The 17,981-nt window shown below is 43.2% G+C and overlaps 2 protein-coding genes across 9 annotated transcripts in view; one reads left to right on the top strand and one right to left on the bottom strand.

Annotated features, from left to right (window-relative positions):
- Nucleotides 1–15,973, top strand: part of Pdxdc1 (pyridoxal dependent decarboxylase domain containing 1) — a 67,856-nt gene extending 51,883 nt beyond the window's left edge. For both annotated transcript variants that reach the window (XM_029470326.1, XM_021185429.2), the window contains exons 14-23: nt 3,638–3,701; nt 5,832–5,920; nt 7,007–7,112; nt 10,537–10,708; nt 11,227–11,345; nt 11,636–11,757; nt 12,566–12,658; nt 12,768–12,864; nt 13,774–13,878; nt 14,307–15,973. In XM_029470326.1, coding sequence (XP_029326186.1) covers nt 3,638–3,701; nt 5,832–5,920; nt 7,007–7,112; nt 10,537–10,708; nt 11,227–11,345; nt 11,636–11,757; nt 12,566–12,658; nt 12,768–12,864; nt 13,774–13,878; nt 14,307–14,563 — 1,224 coding nt within the window. In that variant the 3' untranslated portion in view covers nt 14,564–15,973. The remainder of the gene's footprint in view (nt 1–3,637; nt 3,702–5,831; nt 5,921–7,006; nt 7,113–10,536; nt 10,709–11,226; nt 11,346–11,635; nt 11,758–12,565; nt 12,659–12,767; nt 12,865–13,773; nt 13,879–14,306) is intronic.
- A 587-nt stretch (nt 15,974–16,560) lies between these two features.
- Nucleotides 16,561–17,981, bottom strand: part of Ntan1 (N-terminal asparagine amidase) — a 15,694-nt gene continuing 14,273 nt past the window's right edge. For 4 of the 7 annotated variants that reach the window (XM_021185431.2, XM_029470328.1, XM_021185430.1 and 1 more), the window contains 2 exons: nt 17,216–17,329; nt 16,561–16,873 (listed from right to left, as the gene is read on the bottom strand). In XM_021185431.2, coding sequence (XP_021041090.1) covers nt 16,697–16,873; nt 17,216–17,329 — 291 coding nt within the window. In that variant the 3' untranslated portion in view covers nt 16,561–16,696. The remainder of the gene's footprint in view (nt 16,874–17,215; nt 17,330–17,981) is intronic. The other 3 variants (XM_029470330.1, XM_029470331.1, XM_029470329.1) reach the window with 1 other exon arrangement.

The raw sequence follows: 17,981 nt of genomic DNA, 5'->3' as shown, positions 1-17,981 counted from the left end.
ATGGGCCTCTCTTTCCAGTGATGGCTGACTAGGCCATCTTTTGATACATATGCAGCTAGAGTCAAGAGCTCTCGGGTACTGGTTAGTTCATAATGTTCCACCTACAGGGTTGCAGATCTCTTTAGCTCCTTGGGTACTTTCCCTAGCTCCTCCTTTGGGGACCCTGTGATCCATCCAATAGCTACCTTGAGATTTTTAGTTTGTTTTTCCATTTGAATATTGTGTTGGAATTTTGATGAGGATTGCATTGAATATATAGATTGCTTTTGGTTGTATGGCCATTTTCACTGTAAATCCTTCTGATCTATGAACATGGGACATCTTTTCATTTTATGATAATCTTAAGTTTCTTTATTCAAAGAAGGAAGTTAATGTCATGCAGGTATTTCACTTGCTTGGCTTAGAGTTACCCCAAGATATTTTCTATTACTTATGGCTACTGTGAGGAGTGTTGTTTCCCTGATTTCTTCCTCAGCCCATTTTTCTTTGTATATAGGACGGCTACTGATTTTTTTTGTTTTTTAGTTAATGTTGCATCTAGCCACTTCAATGGTGTTTATCAGTTGTACATGTTTACTGGTAAAATTTTTGGGGTCACTTATATATCACATCGATTATATTATCTGAGAATAACAGTACTTTGACTTCTTCCTTTCCAATATGTATCCCCTTTGTTCCCCCTCAGTTGTCTTACTGCACTTCTAGAGCTTCAAGTTCTATACTGAATAGATATGAAGAGAGTGGGCAGCCTAGTATTGTTTGTGATTTTAGTGGAATTGCTCAGAGTTTCTTTACATTTAATTTGATGTTGACTATAGGCTTGCTGTAAATTGCCTTTCTTGTGTTTATTATGTCTCCTGTATTCCCTAATCTCTCCAAGACATTTATCATGAAGGAGTATTGGATTTTGTTAAAGGCTTTTTTCAGCAGCTCATGAGATGATAAGGTTTTTTTGTTTCACTTTGTTTTTGTGGTGGATTACATTGCCTGATTTTCTTTTTTTTCTTTTGTTTTTTTTTTTGAGACAGGGTTTCTCTGTGTACCCCTGGCTGTCCTGGAACTCACTCTGTAGACCAGGCTGGCCTCGAACTCAGACATTCGCCTGTCTTTGCCTCCCAGTGCTGGGATTAAAAGCATGCGCCACCACACCTGGCTCGACTGATTTTCATATATTGAACCTTCCCTACATCTCTGGGATGAAGCCTACTTGATCTTTTTGATGTGTTCTTGGATTCAGTTTTCGAGCATTTTATTGAGTACTTTTGCATCAATATTCATGAAGGAAATTGGTCTGTAATTCTCTTTTTCTGATGAATTTTTGTGTAGTTTGGGTATCAGGGTGACTGAAGCCCCATAAAATGAGTCTTGCAGTGTTTCTTCTGTTTCTATTTTGTGGAATAATTTAAGGAGTATGGGTATTAGCTCTTCTTTGAAAGTCTGGTAAAATCCTGCCCTAAACCTGTCTGGCGCCCTAGGCTCTTTTTGGTTGAAAGACTTTTAATGACTATTTCTATTTCCTTAGGGGTTGTAGGTCTATTTAAATGGTTTATCTGATCTTGATTTAACTTTGATAAGTGGTTTCTATCAAGAAACCCATTTCTTTTAGATTTTCCAATTTTGTGGAACACAAGTTTTTTTAAGTATGACCTAATCATTCTTTGACTTTTTTGTTATTTTCGTTTCTGATTTTGTTAATTTGGATATTCTAGCTTTTAGTTGATTTGGATAAGGGTTTGTCTAGTTGATTTTTCTCTCAAAGAACTGATTCTTTGTTTCTAGTTTGTTGCTGTCAGCCCTAAGTTGGTTATGTCTTACTGTCTACTCCTCTTGGTTTGTTTGCTTCGTTTTGCATCGTACACTTCACTTTTGGCTTTGCTGGTGTGAGATTATTTCCTGCTTTGTGACTTGCAGTTAACCTCCTTGTATTGGTGTTTTCCTTCTCGTACCTTCTGTAGGGCTGGATTTGACTTTGTTATGGAATATCTTGTTTTCCTCATCTATGGTAATTGAAAGTTTTGCTGGGGATTAGTCTGGGCTGGTCCCTGTGTTCTCTTAGAGACTGCAAGACATGTCCAGGCCCTTCTGTTATGTGACTTTTTAGTTCCTCCATGCTTGTGGAACTTACCCGGTCTGCTTAAACAATAAATCCTTATTCCCGTAAAGGCATTAATACTTTTGTTTATATGAAAGTTAGAGGGGCTGGCAAGATGGCTCAGTGAGTAAAAGCACTGACTGCTCTTCCGAGGGTCCTGAGTTCAAATTCCAGCAGCCATATGGTGGCTCATAACCACCCGTAATGAGATCTGTCGCCCTCTTCTGGTCTGAAGTCAGCTACAGTGTACTTATGTAAGATAATAAATAAAATCTTTGGGCCGGAGTGAGCAGGGACTGAACGCATGAAGTTGATTGGAGTAAGCAGAGGTCCTAAAAATTCAATTCCCAACAACCACAATGCTCACAACCATCTGTACATCTACAGTGTACTCATATACATAAAATAAATAAATCTTTTTAAAAAAGAAAGTTAGAGATGACAGATATGAAAGCATTATAAGTACCCAGCTCTACAAATAATTAGCAGATGTAATGTAACTCTTGCCTAATCAGAATCTCATCCACTTATGTCCTTAAAGTATTAGTAGAGCCAGGCCTGGTAGTACACACCGTTAATCTCAGCAGTTGGGAGACAGAAGCAGGAAGATTACTCTTCAGTTCAAGACCAGCCTGGTTTACATATTGAGTTCCAGGCCAGCTACACAGTAAACCCTTCTCTCTCAAAACAATAACCTAAAAGAAGCTAGAGAAATTGATGGGCCAGCTGCTTCCTGTGTGCATAGGAACTTCCTTGTTGTGGTTTTACTAGTGAGTTTATCAGCCACAGCATAATTTAATTACATAGGATTCAAAGCTTCAGTGATAGATTACAACTGTTCGATACTGAAAGAAAGCATCCCCAGAGCTGCTCCCAACGAAAAGGCCTGCCTGAGATTGTTGCCTGGTTGTATGGTAAAGCCTGGTGGTTGGCTGGCTGTGGAGAGGGAAGTGCATGATGCCAGAGTAATGCAGTATACTCTGCGTTGTTATCATTGCCATCTATTAGGAGAGACACCACGCCACTCGTCTGACAATACACCGGTATGCTTTAAGCTGCCAGTTGGAGCATTGCTCATACTGTTCTGTTATAAAAGATAATGAAAGATTTTCTTTTAAATCCCCGAGTATAAAAAGTTCTTGATTTAGGCTGAAGAAACGACTCTGCAGTTAGTAACAGTTGCTGTTCTTGCAGAAGACCCAGGTTTGGTTCTCAGCACCTATATAATGGCTCACACTAGTCTGAAATCCATTTCCAGGGTATCCAGTATCCTTTTCGGGCCTCTGTGGGTACCAAGCATACCTTGGTTAACTCATACACTTTTTTTTTTTTAAGTTTATGCATGACTTCATAGAGTTTGTTGGGTCAAGAGAGGGAGGGACCATCATTTTCATTGGTCACCTCAGGCCAGTTACAGCCTTTGAGCCTTTTAACCTTTGTGTATAAGCAGCATTTCTGCCTATTTTCTTTCCAAAGATACTGTCTTATCCTGCTGATGTTTAGCCCTATCTTCTGTGTTGTAACAGCACATTTCTCTTTTTGCAGGTGGAAGATGAGCTCAGTTCTCCAGTAGTGGTGTTCAGATTTTTTCAGGAATTACCAGCCTCAGGTAGGTGATTAAAATTTTTTTTTGTGCCAGGTGTGGAGGTATAGGCCTTTAATCCCAGCACTAGGGAGACAGAGGCAGACAGATATTTGTGAGCTGGGACACTAGCCTGATCTACAGAGTGAATTCCAGTATAGCCAGGGCTACACAGAGAAACCCTGTCTCAAAAAACCAAACTGTGTGTGGGATGTGTGTGTGTGTGTGTGTGTGTGTGTGTGTGTTCATGGCTTTAAATTTAATATCATATAAAATTAAATTCTATATGTTTTTATTGATAAAATCTCCACTCATAGAAAAGTATAACAGTTCCCACAAGCATGCTAAGTGCCTGTGAGTAAACCAAAGACTCCGCAATCCTGCCACATAGCCCTGGGCTGAGCCAGCTAAAGGACAGTGCTTAGAAAGACGAGTTGTTAACTTACAACATCTGCTTTGTTTTCAAAATTCCTTTAAGGAGAGTGACTTTTTAAAAAACTGTAAAGAAGGTATTGTATTTCTAGGCATGTTTTTAGGAGTCACATGAGGAAGAAAAAGTGTGGACATGAAACCTCTTGTCCCCTGCTAGCTTTCAGCCCCTAAGCTGCTTCTCAAGTATTGTGATATAGGAGGATAGATCCAAGAGTCCATCTGTCTGTCTGTCTCTGTCTCCCCTTCTTCCACCCACTCTCTCTCCTCCCCTACCCTACCATCTTGTTCGGGCTGGCCTGGAACTTGCTTTATAAACTAGATTAGCCTGAAACTCACAATGAGTAACCTGCCTGTGCCTCCTGAATGCTGGAGTTAAGAATCTGTTTTAGCCTGGTGAAGTGACACACTCTTACAATCTCAGTACTGGAGAGCCAGAGGCACAGAATTTCTGAGTTTGAGATCAAGTTAGAACTAGAAAACAGCCAAGCCTACACAGAGACACCCTGTCCAAAAAAATAAAAATAAAAAATAACCAGAACTCTGTTTTTAAAGAATGGACTATGCTGGGAATATAGCAATTTTTAGCATTCAGATGGCACTAGGTTTTAATCCTTAATACTGCAGGGGGCGGGGGGACACAAAAAATGACCACCATGCCACCAGCCTAGTCCAAGGCACATTAACTTTCATCTATGTGACACTGTCATTCCCATATTGCACACAGTTCCTTCCAAGAAACTCTGCATAGAAATTAGTGAACATTACAAGTCACGTCAGCCTACTGGTAGCCATCAGAATCTAGGGCTCCACACCATACCCACAAGGCTCTGCCTGTCAGATCTGCCTCCTTCCTGATCGCTGCTTCTTCCAGTCATTAGCCCTTTCCTTGTTCCTAGAAACACTGCTCTCTCCTTAAATGTGGTTGTGGCGCTGCTGCTTCAGATACACATCTCTTCATTCCTTTTCTTTCTCTTTTTTCTTTGTTTGAGACAGGATCTCATTGTGTAGTCCTGGCTAGCTTTAGCTTGTAACAGTCCTCCTGCTTCAGACCCTTCCCCCTACTGATTTTATTACTGTTCCCACTGAATGCTCATCTTCCTGTCTGCATAGGTTCCGTTACCTTCTATCAGAGCCCTACCACTTTTCAGTGGCTTTAGCTTGATACATAGTGGGGTTTATTTTCTTTATGGTGTATTTACATCTTTTTTTGGATTCCATTTGAAATTCCTTGAAAGGGAACTTTTCTTTTTTTAAGAAACAATCTTCCCCTGGGACCCAGGCTGGCCTTGAACTCATAACAGCCTTTTGGCCTTAGCTTTACTAAAGGCTGAGTGAGATTTTGTAGATGTGCACCACCAGGCTGGTGTTGAAAGAAATTATTTTTAAAAAAGAAAATTAAGAATCCTATGGACATTGGAGGTGCATGCCTTTAAACTCAACACTTGGCAGGCTGAGGCAGGCAGATCTCCTTGAACTCAAGGGCAGCCTGATCTATAGAGAAATAACCACTAATGCTACACGGGTGAAACACTGTCTCAAAGAACAACAACAAAAATCCTATTATAGAAATGCATTGAGAAGTTACTTAGTTCATCAGAAAAGTATTGGACATTAACATATCAGACATTTTTATTTCATTATTATATGATGCTGTTGATGGATTGAGTTGTAATGTTTATTGTAGCTTTGTTTCTGGCAGTGAATCCCTTCTGTGTTTGGCCTCAGATTCAGCGTTTAAAGCTGTTCCTGTATCCAGCATAGCACCTGCAGCAGTTGGCCGGGAAAGACACTCCTGTGATGCACTGAACCGCTGGGTAAAGATGGCTGCTGTCTACTTTTTCTTCTTTACATCCAGAACAGCGTTTCCTGGCCTCACACCTGGATAGCATGGTCATGTGTGGTTGGTTAGTCATTCCCACAGGAAGGAACTTCATACAGAGACACTAGGCTTGTTCTGTTCTGACTCATATCACCACATCAGACACTGTTACCTCTGGCAAGCCACTCACTTTGCTTCCGTGACCATTTCCTAACTGCTATGAAAGACAATAAAATATGTAAAGCCTGGCCCGCACACAATACCTCTGCTTTGGGCAGCAAGGTAGTTGCCAAATGTTTAAAACAGATGGAAAATGATCACAAACTAGATGGGAAAAAAAGCAATTTGGGGGGCTGAGTAGGTAGCTCTGTGATAAAGTGCAAGCAGTGTAAGCATGAATACCTGAGTTCAGCTCTCTGGCATTCATGTTTTTAAAAAAATAGCCAAGTACAGCAGCATGCCTACAATCCAGCACTAGGAACGCAGGGATGGGTGGTTCAGGGAGTTCACTGAACAGACAGACAGTATGAGCAAACTGAGAAGCTCAAGTTTCAGTGAGAGGTCGTGTCTCAGAAAGTGAGGAAAAAGCCACTATTGATGTCTGCTCTCCACATAACTATGCACACACACAAATGTGTGCCTTCACACATACATACAAAGAAAAAGAGGAGGTTCCTAAGGTGTACAGAATACCATGTTTTGTTATAAACACAGGGAAAAGACCCTGGGAAATAAACTGCATGTCAACAGTCAAATGTTAGGAGGATATGGGTCATTTTTATTTCATATTTTTGACTTAACTGTATTGCATGTTTTTCTAAAGTGAATTTGTATTTAGAATAACATAAAAGGAACTGTTAATTGGAAAAGGTAGGAAGAGTGGGGTGGGAGTAGGTGAGGGGCAAAGTCCCCTGGGTTCTGTTCCCAGCACGGGAAACAAAAAATTGCTATTAAGTATTGAAAGATACCCTGAAGAATAAGGGGAACTAGCTTCAGAAGCCATTTTAGTCTGGGATGAGGGTGGGTGGTAAAGATATTTAAGTCCCTGTTGCAGAAGTGTTCTCTGTCCTTTTCCCTGCAGTTGGGTGAACAGTTGAAACAGTTGGTGCCTCAGTGTGGCCTCACTGTCATAGACCTGGAGGTAGATGGCACATGTGTTCGGTTCAGCCCTCTGATGACAGCAGAAGGTAAGGCAATTGCAGCTCTGCCCCTCAAAGAGTTCCATCATAGCTGCAGATGGCCAGCAGTCGGATGAGTGCGTTCCCCTTACAATAACTCTGCTCTCCTGGAGTTTGCAGCAGCTCTCTTTGAAAGAGCTTTTATTTTTTGGTTTTTGAAGAGAAGTTTTCTCTATTTAATAGTCCTGACTGTCCTGAAACTCTATAGACCAGGTAGCCTCCTCAGTCCTGGGACTAAAGGTGTGTGCAACCACTTCTGGCTGAAGAAGCTTTTCTTTAAGGCTAAATTTAAGTTTTAGCATAACTTCTCACTAGTAGAGTGAGACATCTTGAACCATTGGATTCCTGTGTTTTGATATCGTGTGATTCTAGGCTTTCTATTCTGCTTGTTTCTCATATCCAGATGCACATCTGAGTAACCTGTGTAGCTTTAAAACCTTTCAGCGCCGGGCGTGGTGGCGCACGCCTTTAATCCCAGCACTCGGGAGGCAGAGGCAGGCGGATTTCTGAGTTCGAGGCCAGCCTGGTCTACAGAGTGAGTTCCAGGACAGCCAGGGCTACACAGAGAAACCCTGTCTTGAAAAAACAAAAAACAAAACAACAAACCTTTCAGCATCATACAGATATGGCAGCTCACACACCTGCCCAGAGCCAAGCCAGACACGGCCCCCAGCACCAACAGGAGAAGGAGGCATAGGTGGCCCTGCCCCCAACAAAGAACCTGTCTGCAATTAGATACCTGTTGGCAAAGAGGAAGTCAGGAAATAGGCACCATCCATCCATACTTCACCTGCCAGGAGTAGTTGACCGACACAAAACGAACTCAGTGGTATTTTGTGAATTTTTGTTCCTTTGCTTTGGCTCTCCTTCCCCTCCATGTCTTCTTGGTCTTTTGTTGGTTTTGACTCTGGGGTTATTTTTGGGTGGAGGAGGTGTTGTGTTTCTTGGGCCTTTTTTTTGGGGGGGGGGGGTCTCTTGTTTTGTTTTGTTTTGAAAGAGAGACCGTCAAGTTGTGTGGGTAGGGAAGTGAGAGGATCTGAAAGGAATTGGGAAAGAGGAAAACATGATCAAAATTTTTTCAATAAAAAAAAAAAAGAGCCCTTTCTCCCAAAAACAAACCACCCAGTTGGGCTACCTCCAGACCTTTAACACTGAGTGTCTAGAATGCAGCCCAAGCATACATTCTTGTTTTTCACTAATTGCATTTTTAGTAGTAGATACTCAGTATTATATATTTAAGGTTTATAATATGGTTTAATATACATAATGAAAGACATGTATAAGTTGAATTCTAGGGGTGGGGCAGTCCTCTGCTATGCCACCCTCCAGGATTATCCTTGTGGTCAACCCTTCAGAAGTTCTTGGATGTTTCATTTCTAAAAGTTCCCCTGATGATTCTAATAGGATAGGGCCACTGTTTTAGACATTTCAGAAAACAGTTCAGTTAAAATCTATGAAGTTAAAACAGAACATGAGTTGCGCCCTCTCAGTTACTAATAAAACAACTAGACAGGAAAAATAAGCTCTTTGTTCTGTTGCATGGTGAGTGACCCTAGTTTAACAGTAATGTACTAAAAGGCTACTAGAAGACATTGACTATGTATGTTCTCCACAAAGAAATGGTAAATATTTGAAGAGGAAGATATGCTTTTCCCAGATTTGATCATTTAATAGTACATACATGTATCAAGGGAGTCCATGGTACCCTGTAAATAATGTAGTTTTTATATCCCTCTTTTCTTTGAATACAGATCTCACTTTGTACGTTTCATAGGCCTGAAACAGTCTGTAAACCATGTTAGCTTTGAACTCAAAGAGATTTGCCTGCCTCTGCCTCCTGAGTGCTGGGATTAAAGGCGTATGCAACCACTGCCCGGCCACCACACCTTTCTTATATGTCAGTTTTTAAAAGCTGAGGTAGGGGAGATAGTAAAAACATTGGTTGTGCTTTTTATGATAAGACTTAAACATGGGGGATGGAGAGATGGCTCAGTGGTTAAGAGCACTGACTACTGTTCCAGAGGTCCTGAGTTCAATTCCCAGCAACCACATGGTGGCTCACAACCATCTGTACAGCTACACTGTATGCATATACATAAAATAAATAAAGCTTAAAAAAAAGACTTAAAACAATTTAAGAAAATGTTTGGTGGGTTTTTTTTTTTTATGAGATGTCTACATTTTTGCAAAGATATTTTCTGAAGCTCATTCAAATAAGAAAATTTGCCCTGCAAAGAAAAGATCATTTTGTAGCTTGCTGATGGCCTCAACCCCAGCCCTGAAGACAGTGCTGGAGGCTGCCAGATGAGCCCAAAGGAAGGACGGTAGACTGTCAAGGCTCCTGTACCTCCGAACTCTTGAGGTCTCTAAAGCTGGCTTGTTAATGATTCCATGTGTCTCAGTGGCACTGGTATAGTGTTCCATCCCCCTTCCTGACAGAAACCTGCTAGAACATTCCCTTCTATTAATATTTGCATATAAATCAAGAACCTGCCTTGTTTTAGCCTATGACAGGATATGAGTAACCCAGGTCATGCCTTTGTGAGAAAATGGCTTCTGGGTAGAGAGCTCCATTGTGCATTAAATCTACAGAGCACTTGTTTTCTGTGGAGCAGCAATTAGGTTAAATTGTTAGTTTATTTGCTCATTATTTCTATATATGTTGATTGTGTGTGAGATGGCATGTGCCTGTGGAAATCAGAGGACTTATAGGTAGTAGTTCTCTCTACTACTGACCATGTGGGTGCAGGGGATCAAGCTTAGGTTGCCAGATTTGGTGGCAAGCACCTTTACCACTGAGCCCTGTCAGCCCAATCTTTAAAAATCTATGTGTGTGGTATATGTTTCTGTGTGTGTGCATGTTGATGCCAGAGGCTGACATTAGATGTGTTTTATCTCTGTCCACCTTATACTTTTAGGACAGAGTTTCTTGCTTAATGCTGGAGCTCACTGAGCTGGCCAGAGAGGCCAGGAAACCTCTAGTCTCCATTTGCCCAGTGCTGTGATTACAGGTGTATACCATGACACCCGATTTTATGTAATGGTCCATGGAGATCCACTTCAGACTCGGGTTGTTTGTACAGCGAGCACTTCAGCAAGGGAGCCATCATCTCAGCCCTAAGTGTGTTAGTTTGCATCACCTGGTTCTTCCATAGCTACGTGGAATAACTTTTGTTTCAACAATTTTAAGTCAGGCATAATTAATAGCTCATATCCACAATTTCAGCATTTTGAAAGTTGAGGCAGGAGGATTGCCATGAGATAGAGGCCAGCCTCAACTATAGGGTGAATCCCTGTCTCAAAAAAATAAATCAACCAAACAAAAACCTTTTCAGTTCATACTGAGCTCTTGGCCTTTGACCTTGTTAGTAGTAAATGAGAGTGACCAAGCCATCCTTTAATCATTTCTCAACCTTTCTGTGGCTGTTCTCAGTGTTAGGAACTCGAGGAGAGGATGTCGATCAACTCATCACCTGCATTCACAGCAAACTGCCAGTCCTGACCTATACCCTACAGCTACGGGAAGAATTCAAACAGGAGGTAGAGGGGACAGCAGGGCTCCTGTATGTTGATGACCCCAACTGGCCTGGAATCGGGGTTGTCAGGTAATGATTTGGCTTGCTACATGATATGAAAGACTGCTTTGTCAAAGCACAAGTGGGTTCTGTTATTACTCGCATATCCAGGTGAAATTAGAGTATATTTGCTAAGATCTCATGAGATGTTACGAGGCCTATTGTAGACAATTTGTTCCAGCATTGGACTTTGTCAGGGCTCACTGTGTGCTAATTCACAAGTGCCTGGGCAGACACATGGTGGACAAATGACCACTATATGGGATACACAGAACTTTGTAAATGAGTAAATGGGAGAGAGCCATATTAGCCTCACTGTCTTCTGGTGACCCACCTTTCTCTCCTCTCATGTTTCCTTTTTCTTTGAAAATTACTTTCCTGGGACATAGACTGAAGCTTACAACATTATTGAAAGATAGTGGTTGTTTTAATCATAACACATGGCCATTGGTTCCTCTTCACACATCTGTGTTCATCATGCCCCATCCACAGTCTTGTCTGAAGAAATCCACACTCTTAGATTTGTTCCTGCTGTCTGATGGTTTTAGGTATGAGCATGCTAATGATGATGACACCAGTTTGAAATCTGATCCAGAGGGGGAAAAAATACACACTGGACTTCTGAAAAAGTTAAATGAACTGGAATCTGACCTCACATTTAAAATAGGTAAGAACTGCTTTTCTAAGTCACTGGAACTTAAGAAGACCGTGTCTAACTGGCTTAAGGAGGCTGCTTTGCATCACCACAGAGGTGGGCAATTCTGGTTTTAGGACCAGCCAGAGATGAAGTGTCTCTCAGAGTAATGTCGCCCTCCCTCTACACCTCTCCAGCTCTCCAGACTTCCCTTCCTATATCAGAGTAATCTTCCTCTTCCTAGGAAGGAGGCCCCTTTGACAGTCTGGGCCTCCATCTGGTCTGAGGACTTAGGAGCTAGCCTTGCATGTTTCTTCCCTCAGGCCCTGAGTACAAAAGCATGAAGAGCTGCATTTACATTGGCATGGCAAGTGATGATGTGGACGTTTCTGAGCTAGTGGAGACCATTGCAGTCACGGCCCGGGAAATTGAGGAGAACTCAAGGGTCTGTAAGACTAATCGAGTTTCATGTCTTTCCTGAGTTTTGCAATGGGACACGTGGGACTGTATGTTCACTTCTTTCTTTCCCAAATGTTGGTCCTATGCTAAGACCTGTGATCTAGGGGTTATGCCAGGAGGCCTTTACACAGTTGCTGCCTGCCCCCAGTGACCTCACCAGAAATGTGGGGAAAGAGCCAGCAGTGTGAGCAAGTACTGTGGCTCAGGATAGCTGAGCTTTTGGGAACTTGCTCACCTCTGCAGTATCCTGAGGCGAGTCTTCCTAACTAAAAGGAGCTGGTCCTAAGGACAGACAGCACAAGTGTGTCAGGTAGCAAGGAACACTAGCCTACAAGGCTAGAGGACAGGCTCCAACCAAGCCCTGTCTGAGAGCAGACACACGAATGAGCATGCTGCAGTTCACTTTGGAGTAAGGAAGGGATGAGGCGTTTTGAGAAGGCCAAGGAGCTGGCTACATCTGCGATTAGTTAGACTTTTAGACTTTGGGCTTTTCCCAGGCTTGGCTATTCTGACTTTGTCTCAGCATTAAACTGTACTAGTTACATTATGAATGTAAGTAGTTATTTCTCTATTTGGCAAATGAGGCTGGACAACAAGTTATATCTGCTTTGATCTGCATGAGCTTTCATCATTTTCTGTTTAATTTTCTATTTTAACTTTTGCTCATGTACTTCAGTGCAGAATTCTAACATATTGACAGACCTCTGTGAAAGTGTCACGAATGCTGACTATGTAAATAGTTGTAGGCCCCGGGCAAGAAGCTTAGACAAACAGTATCTGTCTTGGTTTTATAGCTTCTAGAGAACATGACAGAAGTTGTTCGGAAGGGAATTCAGGAGGCTCAGGTTCAGCTACAGAAGGCAAATGAGGAGCGGCTTCTGGAAGAGGTAGGTTCCTGTTGGGGCTCTCCAGGCTGGTGTCCTGGGGAAGAGGCTCACCAGGTGGTCCTGAACAAGGGCTCCATGGGCGGTCCTAAATGAGGGTTATATTTTGCAGGGAGTGTTGCGGCAAATCCCTGTAGTAGGATCTGTGCTGAATTGGTTTTCTCCAGTCCAGGCTTCACAAAAGGGAAGAAGTTTTAACTTAACAGCAGGTAGGATGTCTCACTGGTCTATGCCTAGATCTGTTATTTCAGAGTTTGACCAGATGCCTTTAGCTCCTAGTACCTTCATGCTTTTGTACATGCCTGGATTCTTTGCCCTGAGTCTGAAATGCAGCAGACTGCTCCTGCTGCCATGTCATCTTCCCCAGTCCCTGCTGAAACAGTGAGAAAGCAAGTAGACACTTGATCCCATGTGCATTGCTCTTCCTTGGAACAAGGACATGGGTGTCCAGTTGGCTAGGTCTGGGAGCAGCACACTGTAGACACTGGCATAAGGACTGTTGGTTCCCTACAGCCCCGCTGAGTATTCTGAAAGGGGAACCTAATGATTATAGCACACAGCACTGGTTTGTTTGTTTTTTTAAACCAGTGACTAGCAGTATTACCAACCGTCTGGAATATAAAAACTGTGATGCCTTTCCTATTCTACAAAAAAAAAACACCCAAAATTTGATATTCCTTCCTTTGGTCCTTTTCCAGAAAATAATGTCTGGATTCTCACAGTAGCCAAAGATAGCATTAGATTTTCATAGTATGGTGGCACAAAAATATAATCATGGCATTCAGGAGGCCAGTCCGGGTTATGTGAGACTTTGTCTCAAAAGACCATGAACAAGTAATGCTTTATCTGTCAGACATCAGCCATTAGTGCTCTTTGATGCTAAAGTGCATTTCCCAGCTGAAGGTGGGTCCCGGCACACTGCACACACTGACTGAGCACCCCAGGACTGGAGGCTGGGGAGAGATGTGAGCAGCTGCAGGCTGGGTTTACTCCAGTCAAAGTTAGTGGGGAGCCAAATGGCTATAGACCTGGTTAGGACACAAAGCCAATTGAGGGCAAGTGACATCTCAGGATGCTTATGCCAGGAGCTTCTGCCCACTCATTTGTTTTTCTTACAGGCTCTCTGGAGTCCACAGAATACACCTATGTCCACAAAGTACAAGGTACTGGAGTGACACCACCTCCCACACCCTTAGGCACTCGAAGCAAACAGAGGCTTCCAGGTGGGTTAAACCTCTCCACATTTCACCATCATTACTAGAAGAAAACTAGTTCTATTCCACTTAGGGAACGAACTCCGCATGCTGTTGAGATTCCTCACTTGTTCCCTTATGTGCCTTTGTTTTCTTTAATCCAGAATTCTATTCCCTCCACTGAAACATGCACCCATGATACATTCCCATAGAAATGCCTCCATGGTACTCCAAAGGGAAGCATTGATTTAATCGAAGTGTTCACTCCCATTAGGCTCACCATAGAATCTCTGACCTGGGGAGCATTTTTGTGTCACAATCTTCTTTAGTTCCCACCTCACCTCTGAGATGCTTCTAAGCCACAATTCCAGCATTTCTGCAAAAATCAATGACCATGCAGGACCACAGAGCCTTTGTATATACTACCAGTTTCAGGATAGTCTGTCTCATGTCTCTAGGTCAGAAGCCTTTTAAAAGGTCCCTGAGAGGCTCGGATGCTGTGAGTGAGACCAGCTCAGTCAGCCACATTGAAGACCTGGAAAAGGTGGAACAGCTGTCCAGTGGGCTAGAGCATGACAACCTAGAGGCCCACAGCCCCGAGCAGCCTCCCAGGGCTGCTGACCTCACGGCCAGACAGACTGAGGCCCTGCAGAACAAGGCCCAGCATCAGGAAGATGACCATTCACAGGTAGAAGAGCTGGAGCGCTTAAGATAAAGCTCGGTAGTGCTGGGCTGGAGGCTGTACTAACTGTCGTTTCAGGGAAGGTGAAGTTCTGTGGAAGATGTGAACGATGCCACATGTTAATATGATAAAAACTTCTGTTTGTGCTAAACTGGGAGTTTTGCACAGACACATGTCAGAAAAGCGGGCTTTCTAGGGGGCAATTAATTATTTTATCTGTAAGTAGAACAAATGACAATTGACTATTTTGGCCTGTCCAACATAGGCATACCCTTTCTTCCTGTACCACACATTTTGTACTGAGAACTGTGGCCTTCAAGCACCTGCCACTTGAAACACTGCTCTCATGTCTCTGAATCTAATCGTGATGAAGCTGCATACAGTGACTCTCCAGGTCCTCCTCCATCTGTCTTAGTAGCTCTGTAGGTCAGCCGAGTTGTGGTAGATGCCTGCTCACTGGTTGGCATCAGGGAATGGGTCTCAGTAGGACCCTGAGTAAGAGCATCAGAAGCTCCTCTGCCTCTATCCCCACTGCTGCTTCTCCGGGAGCCTAAGTAAGGACTGTCCACATGAGCTGTGGCACTAGGACTGTCCCTTGCTGCACCTTTTCTTCCTTACACATTCTTTGTAAACAAATGTAAGGACTCACCTGTTAATAGTAACTAACTCTAAGATCTCTTCCTGACCATATTTAAGTATATTTTTAAACACTGGTAATGCTTTTAAGTTGGTGCCCAGTGTGCACTGTGCTTGTGTCCATTTGGGACAGAAAGCCGCCATGACGAGTCAGTGTCTGCTGTGCAGCACGGTAAGGCTGAAGCAGACAAGCCCTTGGCCTGCTTTCCATGGTGCGGTTGTAGCTTCTCTTCTACTTGAAGCTCACCTGGGCCCAGCTCAGGAAAGAGCCAGAGAAGTCACCTCTTCCAGGCTAACAAGCCAGAGCTTGCTGCCTCATTCCTGTCCATTTCTGTTTCCCCCAAGTACTGTATCACTTGTGGTACCCTAAGATGCCCCACCCCGTGCCTTTCTAGTCCCTAAAAGTCAAACAGTGGAAGATGCTAAGATGGTGTTCCTGCAGACTGCAGTGGAAGATGCTAAGATGGTGTTCCTGCAGACTGCAGTGTTAGAGCCTTAGTTACGCCACATGAAGCCTATAACTACACTGAGTTCACCCGGGAGATTGCTGACAGCTGCCCCTTGTCAGCATGCACTCTTTCCCTTTTTGGGGGTGTAAATGATTAAATACTGTCTTCCCTGTTTATTTGGTGCAATGAAGTATGGCAGGTGACATGGGGAAGGGGTAAATTATTACCTTTAACAAGATTGATTTTTAAATGTTTTTGTACATTTGGAATTGTTACCTTGGTTTTGCTGCAACAGAACTTACCTTGAGACTATCTGATGTTGGCTTAAATAAAGGCTCTTGAAATTGCTACCTTTGAACTTGGTATAAATCTTAACTTTTCATCAGATAACAGAAAAGGGTTTGGGGGGATGGAGAATAGTTGGTTGGTTGGTTGGTTGGTTGGTTTTTCGAGACAAGGTTTCTCTGAACAGCCCAGCCTGTCCTGGAACTCACTTTGTAGATCCTGGAATCTGCGTTGTAGACCAGGCTGGCCTCAAACTCTCAGAGATTTGCCTGCTTCTGCCTCCCAAGTGCTAGGGTCAAAGGTGTGCACCACCACCCCAGGCAACATAATAGTTTCTAAACAGTAACTTCCATGCCCTAATTGAGCATCTTACAGCAGCAGCCGTGTATGTGAAAGCTGCCTTCATGGAGTTCAGACTGATCTGGTCTCCCGGGAGCCTGGGAAGGTCAAAGCACAACTGTTTCTTTCTGAACCTAGCGACATGTTTCCTAGAACAGAGCAGTTTTGACAGGAAGTTTCTAAAAGTAACTTTTGAATAAGGAGTTTTCTCGACCAACTTGTCTCTGAAGGCTCTGCCAATGAAGCCAGTGGTCTTGCCTCTCTCCCTCACTGCTGAGGAAATGTGGACTTTTTGGTGCCGCAAAAAGTCATCTAAACAAATTGCCTTTGCCAAAATAAGATTTTATTTTGAAAGACAGTAAGGAAGGAAGAAGTAAAAGTGTGCAGGTGTAGATTCCAAACCAGCAACCATCTTTATCAGGTGAAGATGAATTCTTCAGTAAACTCTGATCTGATGTCAGCTCCCTGGAGAGATCTTTTCCCACAAGCCATCTTTATTTTTTTTGTAGAGGAGAGCTTTATTTCCAGGAAAGAGTATATTCTCTGGAGATGGGAATTTTTTTAAAAACATCAAGGTAGATCTAATATGTTCAACAAAGTGGGGGGGCTCAGCCAGAGGAGACGTGGAAAGGCTCTGAAAAGACAAGATGGTGGATGTGAGAGGGCCAGGCTGACCTCTCATTCAACATCAGAGTAGCCTTGGGCTGCGTACACATTTACTGGGCTAGTTTCAGTGTGGTGTCTCTGTACATCTGGGGAAACACACACTGCATTGCTTACTGCTTCAACTGTATAAACAGCTGCCAGGATGTTACTAATCCCCCACTCCATAAAGGAAATAGAGACTGCCAGTGGCAACAGATAAGTCACTCTCAGCCATCGAGGAGAAGCAGCTTTAGCTGGCCTAACCCTTTTTTCTTACAGATGGGAACCAGGGTGCAGAGACTTAAGGTTTAGCCGACCTGTAAACTCTCACCTCTAGGATTTGCTTGTCATCTTGCTGCAACCAGAAATCCACATGTGGGAATGGCGTCCAGGAACACGGGCCTATTCGAAGTTGTTCTGTCTTTGCATCATAAATGCTAATCATCTAAAAGAACCATTTCCATGACAAGCTGTAAGGACACTGCCCTACCACTGCTGTAGTCTAGTTCCAAGGTTGTCTGTCCCCTTAGCTAATAAGCGCACATCGACCTCCCGTAACAACAAGGCTGCCACCACCAAATGCTTCCCTGTGCGCTGCCAGTGTTTACTTTTGATGACAAGCCTACAAGAAGACAACATGCTGTCCTTTCAGGGGAAGCTGATGGTGAGAAAAGTCTCAGGTCACATGTCCAGTGAGCAGCAACAGTGCCTCAAAGTCAGGTAGGTCTGACTAAACCCTGTATTCCTCATGGCTACACAGAATACCACAGCTCCTTATTACTACCCCAAGCAAGTAGTCATCATGTCACATAAAACAGTTCACAGTGCCCAAGTAAGACAGCTCATACCTGCCATCAAACACTCAGGAGGCTAAGGCTGAACCAGAGGAAGATCACTTTGGGTTCCAGGACAGCCTGGATGACAGTGAGGCCTTGTCTCACAAAAGGAATAAAAGAAAGGTCTGGGTCTTTTGCTTTTGTTGCTGTTTGTCTTATTTTTGAGACAGGGACTGACTGTGGTAGACCAGGCTGGCCTTTAAACTTTGGGATCTTCCTGCCTTAAAAGTGTGCACCACCAAGCCGGGCGTAGTGGCGCAC

Source organism: Mus caroli, chromosome 16 (genome assembly GCF_900094665.2).
Source record: "Mus caroli chromosome 16, CAROLI_EIJ_v1.1, whole genome shotgun sequence".
NCBI lineage: Eukaryota > Metazoa > Chordata > Mammalia > Rodentia > Muridae > Mus > Mus caroli.
This window is presented reverse-complemented; position numbering and strand designations above follow the sequence as displayed.